This window comes from Sphaerodactylus townsendi, linkage group LG05 (assembly GCF_021028975.2).
Source record: "Sphaerodactylus townsendi isolate TG3544 linkage group LG05, MPM_Stown_v2.3, whole genome shotgun sequence".
Classification (NCBI taxonomy): Eukaryota; Metazoa; Chordata; class Lepidosauria; order Squamata; family Sphaerodactylidae; genus Sphaerodactylus; species Sphaerodactylus townsendi.
In genome coordinates, this window is record NC_059429.1 from 4,198,198 (window position 1) to 4,214,839 (window position 16,642).

Consider the following 16,642-nt stretch of genomic DNA (forward strand, 5'->3'; position numbering starts at 1 on the left):
AGGAGCTGAGCCAAGTCCTTTTAGTTAACAGCAGTGGCGTAGTGGCTAAGAGCAGGTGCACTCTGATCTGGAGGAACCGGGGTTTGAATCCCCGCTCTGCCACCTGAGCTGTGGAGGCTTATCTGGAGAATTCAGAATAGCCTGTACACTCCCACACACGCCAGCTGGGAGACCTTGGGCTAGTCACAGCTTCTCGGAGCTCTCTCAGCCCCACCTACTTCACAGGGTGTTTGTTGTGAGGGGGGAAGGGCAAGGAGATTGTAAGCCCCTTTGAGTCTCCTACAGGAGAGAAAGGGGGGATATAAATCCAAACTCTTCTTCTTCTTCTCCCCTAGCTCAGGGGTCTGCCATGGGCCACACTGGCAGGGGCTGATGGGATTTGTAATCCATGAACATCTGGAGAGCCGCGGGCGGAAGACCCCTGCCCTAGCCAGACCTAACTAAAAGAGCTCGGATTTGCTCCTGAAGAATCCTCCGGAGCCAACCTGGACCATGTCTAGAGGCTGTCTACTCCTGCCCATCAAGAAAGGAGAGCCGGCACTTGCCTTCAGAGTCACAAGCATAGCCAGGAACTTGGCCTTGTCCCCCACCAGCATGACGTTACTCAGAATGGGCACGGCCTCCTTGACAGAGTCCTCAATAGCAACCGGTGGGATGTTCTCGCCTCCAGCGGTTATGATGAGCTCTGGAAGAGAAGGCACGGATTGGAGCATCTCAAAAAAAAACAAAAAAACCACCCAGCAGCAGTGGCATAGTGGCTAAGAGCAGTGGCTAAGAGCAGGTGCACTCTGATCTGGAGGAACCGGGTTTGATTCCCCGCTCTGCCGCCTGAGCTGTGGAGGCTTCTCTGGGGAATTCAGACTAGCCTGGGCACTCCCACACACGCCAGCTGGGTGACCTTGGGCTAGTCACAGCTTCTCGGAGCTCTCTCAGCCCCACCCACCTCACAGGGTGTTTGTTGTGAGGAGGAAAGGGCAAGGAGACTGTCAGCCCCTTTGAGTCTCCAAACTCCTCCTACTCCTCCAAGCACAGGAAATGAAACTCAGCAGCCTCTGCAAACATCCCCAAAGGATCCCACCTGGGTTTAGGCACCAAAGTATCCCTCGCACTGACAAATCAGCCCCGGCTTTTGAAAATTGGGGGGAGGGGGGGATCTAGCACTTGTAACTGAATCTGCAGATTTAGGTGCCAACTTGCAGGGGGTGGCTGGAGATTTCTCGCTATCACAACTGATCTCCAGACAGTGGCGTCCCCCCATCTGCACCCTTAAACGGCGTGCGTCCGAGCAGCCAACTGCTGAGCCCCGCCCCCCGGCCCCGCCTCCCTGCAGGAGTTGGCCTCCAGGGTAGCCGGAGAGGCAGGGCTCAGCAGCAGGTGGCTGCTACTACAGAGCCCATCCAAGCTGTCCACGCCCGCCCGAGCCCTGCCCTTTCCCAGCCTCCCTGCTGGCTCCTGTAAGTGGGGCACAGGGAGGGAGCCGGGCAGGAAGGCACAGGGAGGCAGGCATGCCCCCAGATGCCATTTAGGCCCGGTTACACCGCTGTCTCCAGGCAACAGAGATCAGTTCACCTTGAGAAAATGGCAGCTTTGGAAGGTGGACGGTATGGCATTTCGCCCCATTGAAGCCCCTCCCCTCACCAAGCCCTCCCCTCCCCAGTTTCCACCCCCAAAATCTTTAGTCCCCTTCTACTTGAATTGCTTATTGATTCAATACACTCATAGAAACTTCTTCTTTTTTGTAGTTTATTACATATAACAGGCAAGCTTACAAGTTGCTCTAACGAATTAACAAAAGAAAACTTCAGGAAAAAAACGAACTGGGCTTCAGCTTCAGTTAAACCCTCACTCACTAACTGCCCTTCCTGTGTTCTGAGCCACATCCTCCAACTGACACTTTCAGAATGTTCCTGAACTCTTCACACCCTCCCCTCCCCAGTTTCCACCCCCAAAATCTTTAGGTTTTTTCTAACCCTTAGCTGGCCACCCAAAGTGGGGCAGGCAGACGAGGATTCCCTCTGTGATCATCATGATTTTATGGTCTCTCTATAGTAGTGATGGCGAACCCTTTCGAGACCGAGTGCCCAATTTGCAACCCAAAACCCACTTATTTATCGCAAAGTGTCAACACGGCAGTTTAACCTGAATACTGAGGTTTTAGTTTAGAAAAAATGGTTGGTTCTGAGGCGTGCGTTACTCGGGAGTAAGCTTGGTGGTAGTTGTTGGCTTTGCTTTGAAGCAACCGTGCAACTCTTTGAACGGGTGAATCACGACCCTAGGAGGGTTTACTCAGAAGCAAGCCACATTGCCAGCAACCGAGCTTCCTCCCAGGTACAGGATCGCGCTTTAGTTCTTTGCATGAAAATCAGTGGGGTTTAACAGCGCTTAACAGGGTTACCTACACTGCTTCCCCAAAATTAGGTCTTAGGTTTAATGCTAATAATCGAGCCCAGTGGCCCAGGCCAGCCTAGATATGTGGGGCGGGGATCCCCCCCACCACATGATGAACTCTGTTTGTGCGTGCCCACAGAGAGGGCTCTGAGTGCCACCTCTGGCACCCGTGCCATAGGTTCGCCATCATGGCTCTATATCAGTGATGGTGAACCTTTTCGAGACCAAGTGCCCAAACTGCAACCCAAAACCCACTTATTTATCGCAAAGTGCCAACACGGCAACTTAACCTGAATACTGAGGTTTTCGTTTAGAAATAATGGTTGGCTCTGAGGTGCACGTTACCTGGGAGTAAGCTTGGTGGTAGTTTGAAGCAACCGTGCAACGCTTTGAACGGGTGAATCATGACCCTAGGAGGGTTTACTCAGAAGCAAACCCCATTGCCAGCAACCAAGCTTACTCCCAGGTAAAGGAGTAAGCACAGGCACCAGCCCTCCCAGCTGAGTCCTACTTGCTCGCTGTGGTGCACGCATGTCGTGCCCAGCGGCCCAGGCCAGCCTAGATGTGTGTGGGAGGCGATTTTCTGGGGCCCCCCACATGACAAACTCTGTGTGCACGTGCCCACAGAGAGGGCTCTGAGTGCCACCTCTGGCACCCGTGCCATAGGTTCGCCACCACTGCTCTATAGTCTAGGGAGCAGCCCTTCTGGTAGCTCAGCCAGCCTGGTCTCAACCAGGAGACCGAAAACTAAACTGCTTAGTGCTTGGATGGGAGAGCAAAGGAAGGCAATGGGAAAACCACCTCTGCTTACAACACTTTCCTTTTCGTAGTCTGGGGTCCAGTAAACCCCACAGCAGGGGAGCGAAAAGCCTACAGAGCGGACTAGGTCGTGCTGAGGATATTGCGTGGCCTGTTCGGATGGCGCCGATTGGCAAGCACCCGCAACGTCCCCACACCCCCACATTCACGGGCCGGATCAGGCCGGATCAGCGCAGGCCACAGACCAAGGGGGAAGAGCTCCCCCACCAGTGGATGGCGTGTACTACAGCAGGAAGTGGACCAGAGGCCCCCAGGAGCCTCCTCGTAATGGTGGCCTCGTAATGGTGGCCAATTGGCCCTGCTGGCAGGGGCTGATGGGAACTGTAGTCCATGAACATCTGGAGAGCCGCAGGTTGCAGACCCCTGAGCTGGACCCTTCTCTCCTCTGTGAATCTGGTGCAAGTTGGTTCCGTAGTCAGTTTTTGGCTCATTCCGCACATGCAAAATACTGCACTTTCAAACTGCTTTCAGTGCTCTTTGAAGCTGTGCGGAATAGCAAAATCCACTTGCAAACAGTTGTGAAAGTGGTTTGAAAACGCATTATTTTGCGTGTGCGGAAGGGGCCTTTGTCTGTTGAGGGAAGGGATCTCCAGAGAATGAAGATTCCCTAGCCCTGTCTTCATCACTGCAACCCAAAATGCTGCTTGGGGAGGGTGGGGGGCATGAGGGATCTCAAAAAACAGAATGGGGGATAAATGTGGGTGGTCCGTGGGATGAGAGGAACCGGGTGGGGGAAATCAGTCTCCCCTTTTGATTAACAAACATTTAACACTGGATCCCCAAACCCACCATCTTCTAGAGCTGGCGAAAAGGCCGGCCTGCAGAGGGAGAAAAACAAAACAAAAATCCGAAGGCTGTCGAAGGCGGCAGTCGGTACATATCGCAGCAGCGGGTTCCTTGGACGATGTTCTCAAAGCATTTCGCACGGAAGAGCCCAGGTTGCTGAGCTACCTTTCTGCTTTCAGGGAAAGGCTGAATTAGCCACTCTCTCACGGCAGTGCCACTTTTCCATTTGCGGGAATGTTTCTCTGGCCATTCGGGCGGGGTGGGTGGGGGGGGGGAACCACTCATCATCCTAAAGATGCCCAAAGTCACCAGGTCTCTGTCCACCCAGTCCCAGGTCCTGGCGGGGAAGAAGCAGCTCACCTTTGATCCGCCCCGTGATGTAAAGGAAGCCGTCCGAGTCGTGTTTCCCGAGGTCCCCTGAATGCAGCCAGCCCTCGCTATCAATGGCTTCTTTGGTCTTGTCTTCCATGTTCAAGTAGCCCATGAAGATGTGGCGGCCCGCAAAGCAAACCTCTCCGTTGCCGTCGCTGTCCGGTTTGGAAATCATCGTCTTGCAACCCATGATTTCTCTGCCACAACTGAGGGGAGATGGGAGGGAGGTTTTATTGGCAAATGCAGTTCAATGTAGCAAAATGCAAAGTGATGCACATAGGGGCAAAACATCCAAACTTCACATACACGCTACAGGGGTCAGTGCTATCAGTCACAGACCAGGAAACGGATTTGGGCGTCTTAGTGGATAGTTCCATGGGAATGTCAACTCAATGCATAGCAGTTGTGAAGAAGGCAAACTCTATGCTGGGGATCATTAGGAAAGGAATTGAGAATAAAACTGCAAGGATTGTCATGCCCTTATATAAAGCCGTGGTGCGACTGCACTTGGAGTACTGTGTTCAGTTCTGGTTGCCACATCTCAAAAAGGATATCGAAGAGATAGAAAAAGTGCAGAGAAGGGCAACGAGGATGATTGAGGGACTGGAGCACCTTCCTTAGGAGGAGAGGCTGCAGCGTTTGGGACTCTTTAGTTTGGAGAGGAGACGTCTGAGGGGGGATATGATTGAAGTCTATAAAATTATGCATGGGGTAGAAAATGTTGACAGAGAGAAATTGTTCTCTCTTTCTCACAATATTAGAACCAGGGGGCATCCATTGAAAATGCTGGGGGGAAGAATTAGGACTAAGAAAAGGAAACACTTCTTCACGCAACGTGTGATTGGTGTTTGGAATATGCTGCCACAGGAGGTGGTGATGGCCACTCACCTGGATAGCTTTAAAAGGGGCTTGGACAGATTGATGGAGGAGAAGTCGATTTATGGCGACCAACCTTGATCCTCCTTGATCTGAGATTGCAAATGCCTTAGCAGACCAGGTGCTCGGGAGCAGCAGTAGCAGAAGGCCATTGCTTTCACCTCCTGCCCGTGAGCTCCCCAAGGCACCTGGTGGGCAACTGTGAGTAGCAGAATGCTGGACTAGATGGACTCTGGTCTGATCCAGCTGGCTTGTTTTTATGTTCTTATGTTCTTATTGTGGGCTGACCCCTGGCAGGGGCAGGGGGAATATTAGAGATCTAGCTGCACAGTACAGTTCACCCTGTACATATTTCTGTCCTGGGGAATCTGTTGTCGGGGACATTTAAGGCCCTGGGAATTCAGCTGCAAGCAGTGAGAGTGGAAATGAGACCAGTGAGATCAGGCCCATTCACGCCATCGCCACCATTTAACTTTTCACGTGAATTTCACACCTATTGGCAAAGGGAAGCCATTGAAACCAGAGTGGGCTGTGTCCAGCTTCGCCATCGATCGCTATGTCCAATGAAGAAGAAGGGAAGAAGAGTTTGGATTTATATCCCCCCTTTCTCTCCTGCAGGAGACTCAAAGGGGCTGACAATCTCCTCGCCCTTCCCCCCTCACAACAAACACCCTGTGAGGTGGGTGGGGCTGAGAGAGCTCCGAGAAGCTGTGACTCGCCCAAGGTCACCCAGCTGGCGTGTGTGGGAGTGCGCAAGCTACTCTGAATTCTCTAGAGAAGCCTCCACAGCTCAGGCGGCAGAGCTGGGAATCAAACCCGGTTCCTCCAGATTAGATACATGAGCTCTTAACCTCCTACGCCACTGCTGCTCCTATGAGAGAAAGCTGGTGGTGAAAAGGGCAGTCAAGTCACGGTTTGACTTACGGTGACCCCAGCAGGGGTCTGCCACCTGCAGCTCTCCAGATGTTCACGGACTACAAATCCCATCAGCCCCTGCCAGCATGCATTGTAGCCCATGAACATCTGGAGAGCCGCAGGTTGCAGACTCCTACCCCAGAGGGTTTTTACGGCAAGACGTGGTGGCGGGTGGTTTGCCCTCCCCTGCCTTCGCGTGGGCCGAGAAAGTTGTGGGAGAACTGTGGTTGGCCCTTGAGAAGAAGTTAGCAGGTAAGATTTTCACAGTCCACCAAGATTCTAAAGTCACAGTTCAGGGCTGAAGTCACTTAAGCAAAGTTCAGTCCCCTTTTCCCTTCCTTTTGTAAAAAGTGCAACTCATTTTAGGGCTAGAGAGAATTCTCAGCCCAAAGAGCCACGGTCGCTCATTTTTCCCCTCCAGAATAGATTTAGGTTAGGTTAACAGTAGTTTAGCATTCTCTCCCGGACGCTTTTGGGTTGCATCTAAGCTGGTAGCTTCGGAGGAGAGGGTCAGATCCTCTGAAGAATGCCAGCCACAGATGGCAGTGCTTAAACGCCGTGGAGAGAATGCTGCTAGAACACGGCCATACAGTCCGGAAACCACACAGCACCCAAGTGATTCCGGCCGTGAAAGCCTTCGACAATACAAAAACAGACTTATTCCCTAAGACCGTGGTGGCGAACCTTTGGCACTCCAGATGTTATGGACTACAATTCCCATCAGCCCCTGCCAGCATGGCCAATTGGGGCAGGTGTGGTTTGGGCCAGGTGGGAAGGTGAGGATGGGGGGAGGGTTGAGAGGAGTGGCCAATTGGCCATGCTGGCAGGGGCTGATGGGAATTGTAGCCCATAACATCTGGAGTGCCAAAGGTTCGCCACCACTGCCCTAAGAGATGTCTGTAGTTCTGCATTTTCTTCTGAAACCGTTTTTCTGGAACGTTATTTCGCTGCTGATGAATAAGGGAAGGGGGGGGGGCATCGATAGCTTTCCCAACACTGGTCCAATAGTCTCAGAAAACGATGTTGGTATAGTCCAGCGATGGCTAACCTTTTTGAGACCGAATGCCCAAACGGCAACCCCAAACCCACTTATTTGTCACAAAGTGCCAACACGGCAATTGAACCTGAATACTGAGGTTTTAGTTTAGGAAAAAACGGTTGGCTCTGAGGCGCGCGTTACTTGGGAGTAAGCTTGTTGAAGCAACCATGCAATGTTTCGAACGGATGAATCACAACCCTAGGAGGGTTTACTCAGAAGCAAGCCCCATTGCCAGCAACTGAGCTTACTCCCAGATAAAGGATCATGCTTTAGTTCTTCGCATGAAAATCAGTGGGGTTTTCCGCCAACCCCCCCCCCCCCCCCGCCCACATGACAAACTCTGTGTGCATGTGCCCACCGAGAAGGCTCTGAGTGCCACCTCTGGCACCCGTGCCATAGGTTCGCCACCACTGGGATAGTCAGTTGAGGTACAGCAATTGAGAAAATGATATGCTTCCTCATTAAAATATAGTCCTGAACAAATATGAAAATTATCATTCATTTTTAGGCACTGCCTGTGTCAAAACCATGTGCATTATTGAACAACTATGTCACTTAAAGCTCAAACTGAATGCCAAAATCTATTTTTACTTTAAAACTTTCAAATGGGTTGGGGCTCAGCTCTAGTCCCTCAATCATCCTCGTTGCCCTTATGAGGAGAGGCTGCAGCGTTTGGGACTCTTTAGTTTGGAGAGGAGACGTCTGAGGGGGGATATGATCAAAGTCTATAAAATTATGCATGGGGTAGAAAATGTGGACAGAGAGACATTTTTCTCTTTCTCACAATACTAGAACCAGGGGGCATCCATTGAAAATGCTGGGGGGAAGAATTAGGACTAATCAAAGAAAACACTTCTTCACGCAACGTGTGACTGGTGTTTGGAATATGCTGCCACAGGAGGTGGTGATGGCCACTCACCTGGATAGCTTTAAAAGGGGCTTGGACAGATTTATGGAGGAGAAGTTGATTTATGGCTACCAATCTTGATCCTCCTTCATCTGAGATTCCAAATGCCTTAACAGTCCAGGTGCTCGGGAGCAACAGCCGCAGAAGGCCATTGCTTTCACCTCCTGCAGGTGAGCTCCCAAAGGCACCTGGTGGGCCACTGCGAGTAGCAGAGAGCTGGACTAGATGGACTCTGGTCTGATCCAGCTGGCTTGTTCTTATGTTCTTAGGGGGGGGGGAGAGAAGAATAGGAGGAGTTTGGATTTATCCCCCACCTTTCTCTCCTGTAAGAAGACTCAAGGTGGCTTACAGACTCCTTTCCCTTCCTCTGCTTTGTAGTAGTAAGAGAGCAGGGATAGGTAGCCACTAGGACCCAGGCGGAACATTCTACAACAAAGATGGTCTGGCGTGTTGAATTCTGGGGCAGAGGAATATACAAACCAACTAACATCTTTTTCTGAGACTACAGTTTTGAACTGCATTGACAAATGCTTAAGTCTGGAATCCCCAATATTTAAAAACCTGTGGACACCTTTGGAAATTCTGACACAGAGCGCTGGGTGCTGCCACAAAATGGCCACCACAAACACTCGCAGCCTAAACGCCCAAGCGCGAGAGACATTGGTAATTTTAGAAAAATACACTGGGAAAGAGAAAAACGTGAGAGAATCAAACCAATGCTCCGGCAACAACTTCCTCCAAAACAACGTTACTGTCATCTACACAGAAGTCAGAAGTCTAGTGGCACCATGTTGGGGACATCACTATATGTAATATTTATTTATTTATTTATTGAACTTATAGGCCGCCTCATCCCCGAACGGCTCGAGGCGGCTCACAGAACGGCTGTTCTACTGAACAGCAAATCAACAACATAAAAACATTAAAAACATTACTCCTTTAAGACCTATGCAGCAATTTCAAATAGGTCCCTTAGGGACTAGAACAGGGGTCTGCAACCTGTGGCTCTCCAGATGTTCATGGCCAACTGGCCATGCTGGCAGGGGCTGATGGGAATTGTAGTCCATGACATCTGGAGAGCCGCAGGTTGCAGACCCCTGGACTAGAAACTTCATGACTGCTGGGTTTCTCTGTTCCAGGTCAGAATCGCCCGTCTCCTGCCCATCTCACCTTGTCAACTTGAAGCAGCCGGGATGAGAGACGGTGTGGGGCCCTGAACTTTCGCTCATCCCGTAGAGTTCATAAATTGGAATGTCGAGACTCAGGAAGTATTCCAAGGTTTCCTTCATGATGGGGGCGGCCCCTGTGAAGCATTTGGTGCAGCGATCCAAGCCCAGCGCCTTCCGGACTTTCTTGTACACCAGCGCCCTGGCCAGGCGGTAGTTCATTGGGAGCTCAGTACATCTACAGAAAGGGATTTAAGGATGCGAACATGTGGGGGTCCGAGCATGAAGAGTCCAGATGCTGAGACCCACCCCCCACCTCCCACACATTGGGGGATTCTCCTGCACAAGACCCACAGAAGATGCTTGGTCGAAGTTGCATGTCCCATATCCTTCATCACAATACAAGTCTCCCAAAATGGAAGGCCACCATGAAGTCTGTAGAACTTACTGCCACAAGATGTAGTAATAAGCACTCATGTAGACGGGTTTAGAAAGAGGATGGGAAACAGAGGCAGAAGAGGATCGTAACTATCGGCCACAGACAGCAGCTAAATGCTTCTGTCCACCTACGTTCATCAGCTGCTGGGGGTGAAGGCTTTGGCCTCCATGACTCTGCTTGTAGTCTCATTTCAAACAGAAGGCCCATGATTGGGGGCACAGGTGCTCAATTTCTCCCTGCCGCCCTTTCCCCCCAGGGAAACTGCCTTTGAACATGGAGTCTCTATTTAGCTGTAATGTCCCGACCACCGTCGGTGGGCCTCTCTTCCCAGAAATGTGGGGAAACATCTTTTAAAATGGGCAATGCAGGTGGTCGCTGCCACATCTTGTGGCAGGGAGTTCCACATGCTTTGTATTTAAACCCTGGCCAATCCACTGCCCACCTGCTTCATGGTGTGCCCCAAGTTCTTGTTCAGTTCCCCATAGATCAGAGAACCCCCTCTCAGCTTTCTCCACCCTATGAGTTTATGCTTCTCTGTCAGGTCTTCCCTGGCCACTGGTAGGAGATTGGGGGCAGGGGTAGGTTGCCAGATCCTGGTTGGGAAACTCTGGAGATTTCGGGATGAAGCTCAGGTGTTCAGTCCTGTCAACATTTCAGCTCTGGGGACCAGGAGCAGGAGGCAATGCGGGAACCTCTGGAGCAGCAGTGGCGTAGGAGGTTAAGAGCTCGTGTCTCTAATCTGGAGGAACCGGGTTTGATTCCCAGCTCTGCCGCCTGAGCTGTGGAGGCTTATCTGGGGAATTCAGATTAGCCTGTGCACTCCCACACACGCCAGCTGGGTGACCTTGGGCTAGTCACAGCCGGAGCCCCTCTCAGCCCCACCTACCCTTGGCTACAGGGTGTTTGTTGTGAGGGGGAAGGGCAAGAGAGATTACCAGCCCCTTGAGTCTCCTGCAGGAGAGAAAGGGGGGATATAATCCAAACTCTTCTTCTTCTTGTAGGGTCATCGACTAGTTTTGAGACTCCAGTGTTGTGGACCATCATCACTCCCTGCCAGCATGGCCAATTGGCCATGCTGGCAGGGGCTGATGGGAATTGTAGTCCATAACATCTGGAGCGCCAAAGGTTCGCCACCACTGGACTCGGCCAATTCCCGGATTGTTCTGCATACCCATTCATCCGCTTGATGTTGGTTTCTAGCCCGACTGCCTTCGCCCAGGTTGCAATCTTCCGCTTCAGGGACGATGACTTGGCTCCAACCGATTTCATCTTCTCTTGCATCTTCTCCCAGACCCGAGGGACCCCCATGAATGCCGTGGGCCTGACCTCCTTCATGGTTTCCACCAAGCTGCCCTGGGGGGGGGGGGGAGGGAGAGAGAAAAGGAGCCATCAGGGCTGCTGCAAGAAAATCAACATATGCCCCCAATCCCAAAAAAGGGGAGGGAACGTGCATCACCTTCAGAGCATCGGGCTGGGCAAAGTAGATCTGCACCCCAAGGGTCAGCGGTAGCCAGATATCAATCATCTGCGCGGCAACGTGGCTGAGCGGCAGGTAGCTGATCACCTGTTCCTGGTGCTCCAGCGCAGAACTTAAGCCAACAAACCGCGCTCCTGCCCGGGCAGTCCATGTTATCTAGAAGCCAAGAGACAAGGTTAAGTCTCAAAATTATTCATCTACATTAGCACCGATTAACCGGGCGTCTCATTGTGAGGACAATTCACATCAAGTCTCTGTATGGTGAAGCCACCATAAGCTCACCACTCCGCCAAAGAGCGTTGGAATGGAGTCCAAATGTCCACCGCCAGTTATTTTCACCATATGGCTCATAAAGGCAAAGAGTCCAAAGCAGGGGTCTTCAAACTATGGCCCTCCAGATGTTCATGGACTACAATTCCCATCAGCCCCTGCCAGCATAGCCAAGTGGTAGGACTCATGGGAATTGTAGTCTATGAACATCTGGAGGGCCATAGTTTGAAGACCCCTGGTCCAAAGTCTCAGCGTTCAGAGAATAATGGGAACAAAGTGCAGTGACAATAATCAGCAAAACGCATGCGCGCTTCGATGGCGTTTTCGCAATTCTTCTTCAGTGGATTTTTGCTGCAATAATACTTCCCGAAATCCTTTCAATTATGGCATATATTTCCTGGCTGAAGAGAAAACGAGCTTGTCCGGGCAACACGTCTAGAACACGTTCGCATGAGAAATTTATTTGCACTATTCCTTGCATTGGGATGTTATTTTTGGGTTTCGCCAAACCTTTTGTTGTTCTTTGTATTATTTAAGCCCGGTTGATTTTGTCTCTAGTCTCAAAATTACCCATGCACACTTTCAGGGATCGGTATTACCCAACGGAGCAGCGGTGACCTAGTGGTTGAGAGCAGATGCACTCTAATCTGGAGAACTGGGTTTGATTCCCCGCTCTGCCGCCTGAGCTGTGGAGGCTTGTCTGGGGAATTCAGATTAGCCTGTGCACTCCCACACACGCCAGCTGGGTGACCTTAGATTAGAACGTAAGAACCTTGGGCAAGTCACATTTCTACGGTGTTTGTTGTGGTGGGGGGTGGGGAAGGGAAAGGAGATTGTAAGCCCCTCTGAGTCTCCTTTTAGGAGGGGGGGTAATAAATCCAAACTCTTCTTCACCATGTCCAAACAGGCACCTTGTGAGGTAGTTGGGCTGAGAGAGAGAACTGTGGCTGGGCCCAGGTCACCCAGCAGGCTTCATGTGGAGGAGCAGGGAAAACAAACCCAGTTCTCCAGATTAGAGTCTGCAGATCTTTACCACTATACCCTGCTGGCTCCGAAAAGCGGGTTTTCCCCCTTTTAAACTCCTTCTCCAGGGACATTTGTGTGACTCCCTTTATCAGTGTCTTCCACCCAGAGGCGTAGATGGGCCAGAGTGCGCCCGCCCCCACAGCGCCCTGCCCCCCATTCCCCCCCTTACCTTAATTCAGCCTGAAAACGGCCTGGTGGGAACTACACTTCCCATGAAATCCTGGGGCTTGCAAGGTCTCCTGGGAAGTGTAGTTCCCACCAGGTCATTTTCAGCCTAGGGCCGTGGTGGCGAACCTTTGGCACTCCAGATGTTGTGGACTACAATTCCCATCAGCCCCTGCCAGCATGGCCAATTGGCTGATGGGAATTGTAGTCCATGAACATCTGGCGTGCCATAAGTTCGCCACCACTACTGCTGCCAGCCGGGAAACACTTTCTAAGTGGAGCATGGAAGGCTGTTCTTTTGGACTAGAGCTGCTTGCAGGGGCTGACGGGAATTGTAGTCCATAACATCTGGAGTGCCAAAGGTTCGCCACCACTGGCCTAGGGAATAGGCCACTTCCGCCCCCCCAGGCACACGCCCAGTGCAACCCCCCCCCTGGTAGCTCTGCCTCTGCTTCCACCAACATTAATTAAGTTAAATGGGGTGAAACAAATGTTAAACTGCAGTTTTATTAAATAGTCCGCTATCTGTATAGAAACTAAATTTTAGAATTAAGTTATTATGTTACTGAAATTGTGGCTGTTTTAACTTTGTATGTAAGTCGCTCTGAGCCCGGTTCTGGCTGGGAATGGATGGGGTATAAATATTGGTTTAATAAAATAAAACAAGTAAAGACTTTGGTTTCATTTGGCATACTCCCAATAGCAATTACTGACCCGCCTCCTTGTTTTTTTGATGCTGTTTGTGCTTTTACTTAACTATTTTGTAACTTTAAATATTTGTAATTGTTCAAATGTTTTTATGTCTGGTGGAAAATATTTTCAATAAAATTAAATAATTCCACATGTGGGAAATAAGTAACGTTATTCCATATGTGATAAACACAAAACAAAGAAGCTACTGATATTACTTAACGTAATTCAAATCAGATCAATACACACAACTAAACCTCTTTTCTACTCAGAAATAATCCTTTCAACGTAACATAAGAGTGAATCCAACACGATTCCCAACCTTTAGTTTCCTTCTTATTCACCAAAGTGTTATTTTTGTTTTGTTTCAAATGGGATTCCGATCTTGCATTTCACAAGACTGCCGGAAGAGCAGATTCCTTCAAGTGAACTTACACGGAACGAACTCTTTGGGGCACACTTATTTTATTATTTATTTATTTATTATTTATATTTGTATACCGCCCTCCCTAAAGGCTCAGAGCGGTGTCCATCAACATTAAAACAATTTAAAACATCAAAAACATAATTTACAATAAAATAATAATACAGATGGCTGTACTATACTATAAAATACTAAACAACCCCTCCTTCCCCCTTTATGTACCCACGGGAGGCCAGACTTATGTCCTTTCTCTGCCTTGCTCTAGACTAGGGGTCTGCAACCTGCGGTTCTCCAGATGTTCATGAACTACAATTCTTATCAGCCCCTGCCAGCATGGCCAATTGAGGCAGGTGTGGCTTGGGCCAGGTGGGAAGGTGAGGATAGGGGGAGGATTGAGAGGAGTGGCCAATTGGCCATGCTGGCAGGAGCTGATGGGAATTGTAGTTCATGAACATCTGGAGAGCCGCAGGTTGCAGACCCCTGCTCTAGATTCTTCTGGGCCAGAACAAATGGAACTAAGCAAATCTTCTCACAGCTCCCTCAGACAAAGAAGACCAGAAAGTTAAAGGATGAGTTTCTGGAATGTTAAAAAAAAAACCATCCGAGGTGTGGGGAAAGACTGGGAGGCAAATAATATTGTACTTTTTAACACCTGCTGTCTGGGCACATGCACAGCTTGGCATCATAGAAGGAAGAATTACCTATTAACCGAGGGGGAAACTTGTGTTCCAGGAGGGGTGGGTTCCTGCTCCCCCGTGCTCCCTTTTTTAAAAAAAGGCTCCCATTTGGAAGTCATCTGTCAGGACTACAATTCCCAGCAATCACCAGTTCCTGCCTTTTTGAGTTAGAATGGGAAACCGAGCTGGGGAGCTACGGCAAAACGAAACTACGTAGCTCCGTCAGAGCCAATGAGAGGCCAGGAACTGGGGGGGCGGGAAGAGCTGATTGGTTGCTCTCTGTTTTTGTACATAGAATAAATACTGGAACTGAGAATCCTCGGTTCCAGCACCCTGTAGCCAGGGCGACCCAAATCAATAAAGTTCCTCTTTTTACGTTGACTTGGTCTGAGTGGTGTTTAGCTCTACAGCCAGCTGCCTCCATTAAATTCGGCCCTGAGAATGTCCAGGTTAGCCCAAGGCAGTTTTAAAACTGCCAGATTAGCGACAACGAGCCGAACCCCTTTTCATCCCATGCCAACACTGCCCAATTTGCGAGCTGGCATTCAGATGTGGGGCTGGCAGCGGGGACAAATGGACACACATCCGCCCCCCCTACAGAGATGCAGACCAATTCCTGGTATAGCAGCGATTCAGAATGCAGAGACAGAAGCGCTTCCCGGAGGACTGAGCAACAGGCAGCTACTCACGTTGTCATGGCTCAGCATGACTCCCTTTGGTTGTCCCGTCGTCCCGGAGGTATAAATGAGGGTGCAGCACTGGTTCGGCTTCTGGGCCTCGATTGTTTTATCCAACTGCTCACAGGTGATGGAGTCGCCAAAAGCCATAAATTCATTCCACTGTATTGGGAACAAAGAAAGCCGCGGAGTTCAGTTATGCAGTTCTGTGTGGATGCAGCATCTGCGCAGAGACCCCCTGGGACACAAGAAGAAGGAGAAGGAGGAGAAGAAGGAGAAGGAGGAGGAGAAGGAGAAGGAGGAGGAGAAGGAGGAGGAGGAGGAGAAGGAGGAGGAGAAGAAGGAGAAGGAGAAGGAGAAGAAGGAGGAGGAGGAGGAGGAGGAGAAGGAGAAGGAGAAGGAGAAGAAAGAGAAGGAGAAGAGGAGGAGGAGTTTGGATTTATATCCCCCTTTCTCTCCTGTAGGAGACTCAAAGGGGCTGACAATCTCCTTGCCCTTCCCCCCTCACAACAAACACCCTGTGAGGTGAGTGGGGCTAAGAGAGCTCCGAGAGAACTACGACTGGTGCAAAGTCACCCAGGCAAGCTTCATGTGCAGGAGTCGGGAAACAAATGCAGCTGGTATAGTGGTATAGTGGCAGGAAGAAGGGGAGTTTGGATTTATACCCCACCTGTCTCTCCTGTAAGCAGACTCAGGTGGCTCACAAGCTCCTTTCCCTTCCTCTCCTCACAATGGACACCTGGTGAGGTAGGTGGGGCTGAGAGAGTTCTGAAGAACTGGGACTAGCCCAAGGTCACCCAGCAGGAATGTAGGAGTGCGGAAACACTCTGCCACCCAGGTAGAGGAGTGGGGACTCAAACCCAGTTCTCCTGATTAGAATCCACCTGCTCTTAACCACTACACCACACTGGTGGACTCTAATCTGGAGAACTGGGTTTGATTCCCCACTCCTCCCCATGAGCGGCAGACTCTTATCTGGTGAACCAGGTTAGTATCCCCACTCCTACACATGAAGCCTGGTGGGTGACCTTGGGCTAGTCACTGTTCTCTCTGAACTTTCTCAACCCTACCGACCTCAAAAGTGGCTGTTGTAGGGAGAGGAAGTGAAAGAAACTTGTAAGCTACCTTGAGTCCCCTTACAAGAGAGAAAGGTGGGGTATAAATCCAAACTCCTCCTCCTCCTCCTCCTCCCCCTCCCCCCCCCCCCTCCTCCTCCTTCTTCTCCCTCCCTTCTCCTCCTCCTCCTCCTCCTCCTCCTCCTCCTCCTCCTCCTCCTCCAGATTAGAGTCTATCACTGTTATCTACTGCACCAGTGATGGCAAACCTTTTCGAGACCAAGTGCCCAGATTGCAACCCAAAACCCACTTATTTATCGCAAAGTGCCAACACGGCAATTTAACCTGAATACTGAGGTTTTAGTTTAGAAAAAGCGGTTGGCTCAGAGGCGTGCGTTACTCGGGAGTAAGCTTGGTGGTAGTCGGTGGCTTTGCTTTGAAGCAATCGTGCATCTCTTCCAACGGGTGAATCAC

The 16,642-nt window shown here is 50.6% G+C and overlaps 1 protein-coding gene across 2 annotated transcripts in view; it reads right to left on the minus strand.

Annotated features, from left to right (window-relative positions):
• ACSBG2 (acyl-CoA synthetase bubblegum family member 2) overlaps positions 1-16,642 on the minus strand; it is an 86,840-nt gene that overhangs the window by 8,113 nt on the left and 62,085 nt on the right. For both annotated transcript variants that reach the window (XM_048498471.1, XM_048498472.1), the window contains exons 8-13: positions 15,126-15,275; positions 11,164-11,340; positions 10,879-11,060; positions 9,273-9,506; positions 4,354-4,571; positions 546-685 (exon numbers count right to left, since the gene is read on the minus strand). In XM_048498471.1, the coding sequence (XP_048354428.1) occupies positions 546-685; positions 4,354-4,571; positions 9,273-9,506; positions 10,879-11,060; positions 11,164-11,340; positions 15,126-15,275 (1,101 nt within the window). The remainder of the gene's footprint in view (positions 1-545; positions 686-4,353; positions 4,572-9,272; positions 9,507-10,878; positions 11,061-11,163; positions 11,341-15,125; positions 15,276-16,642) is intronic.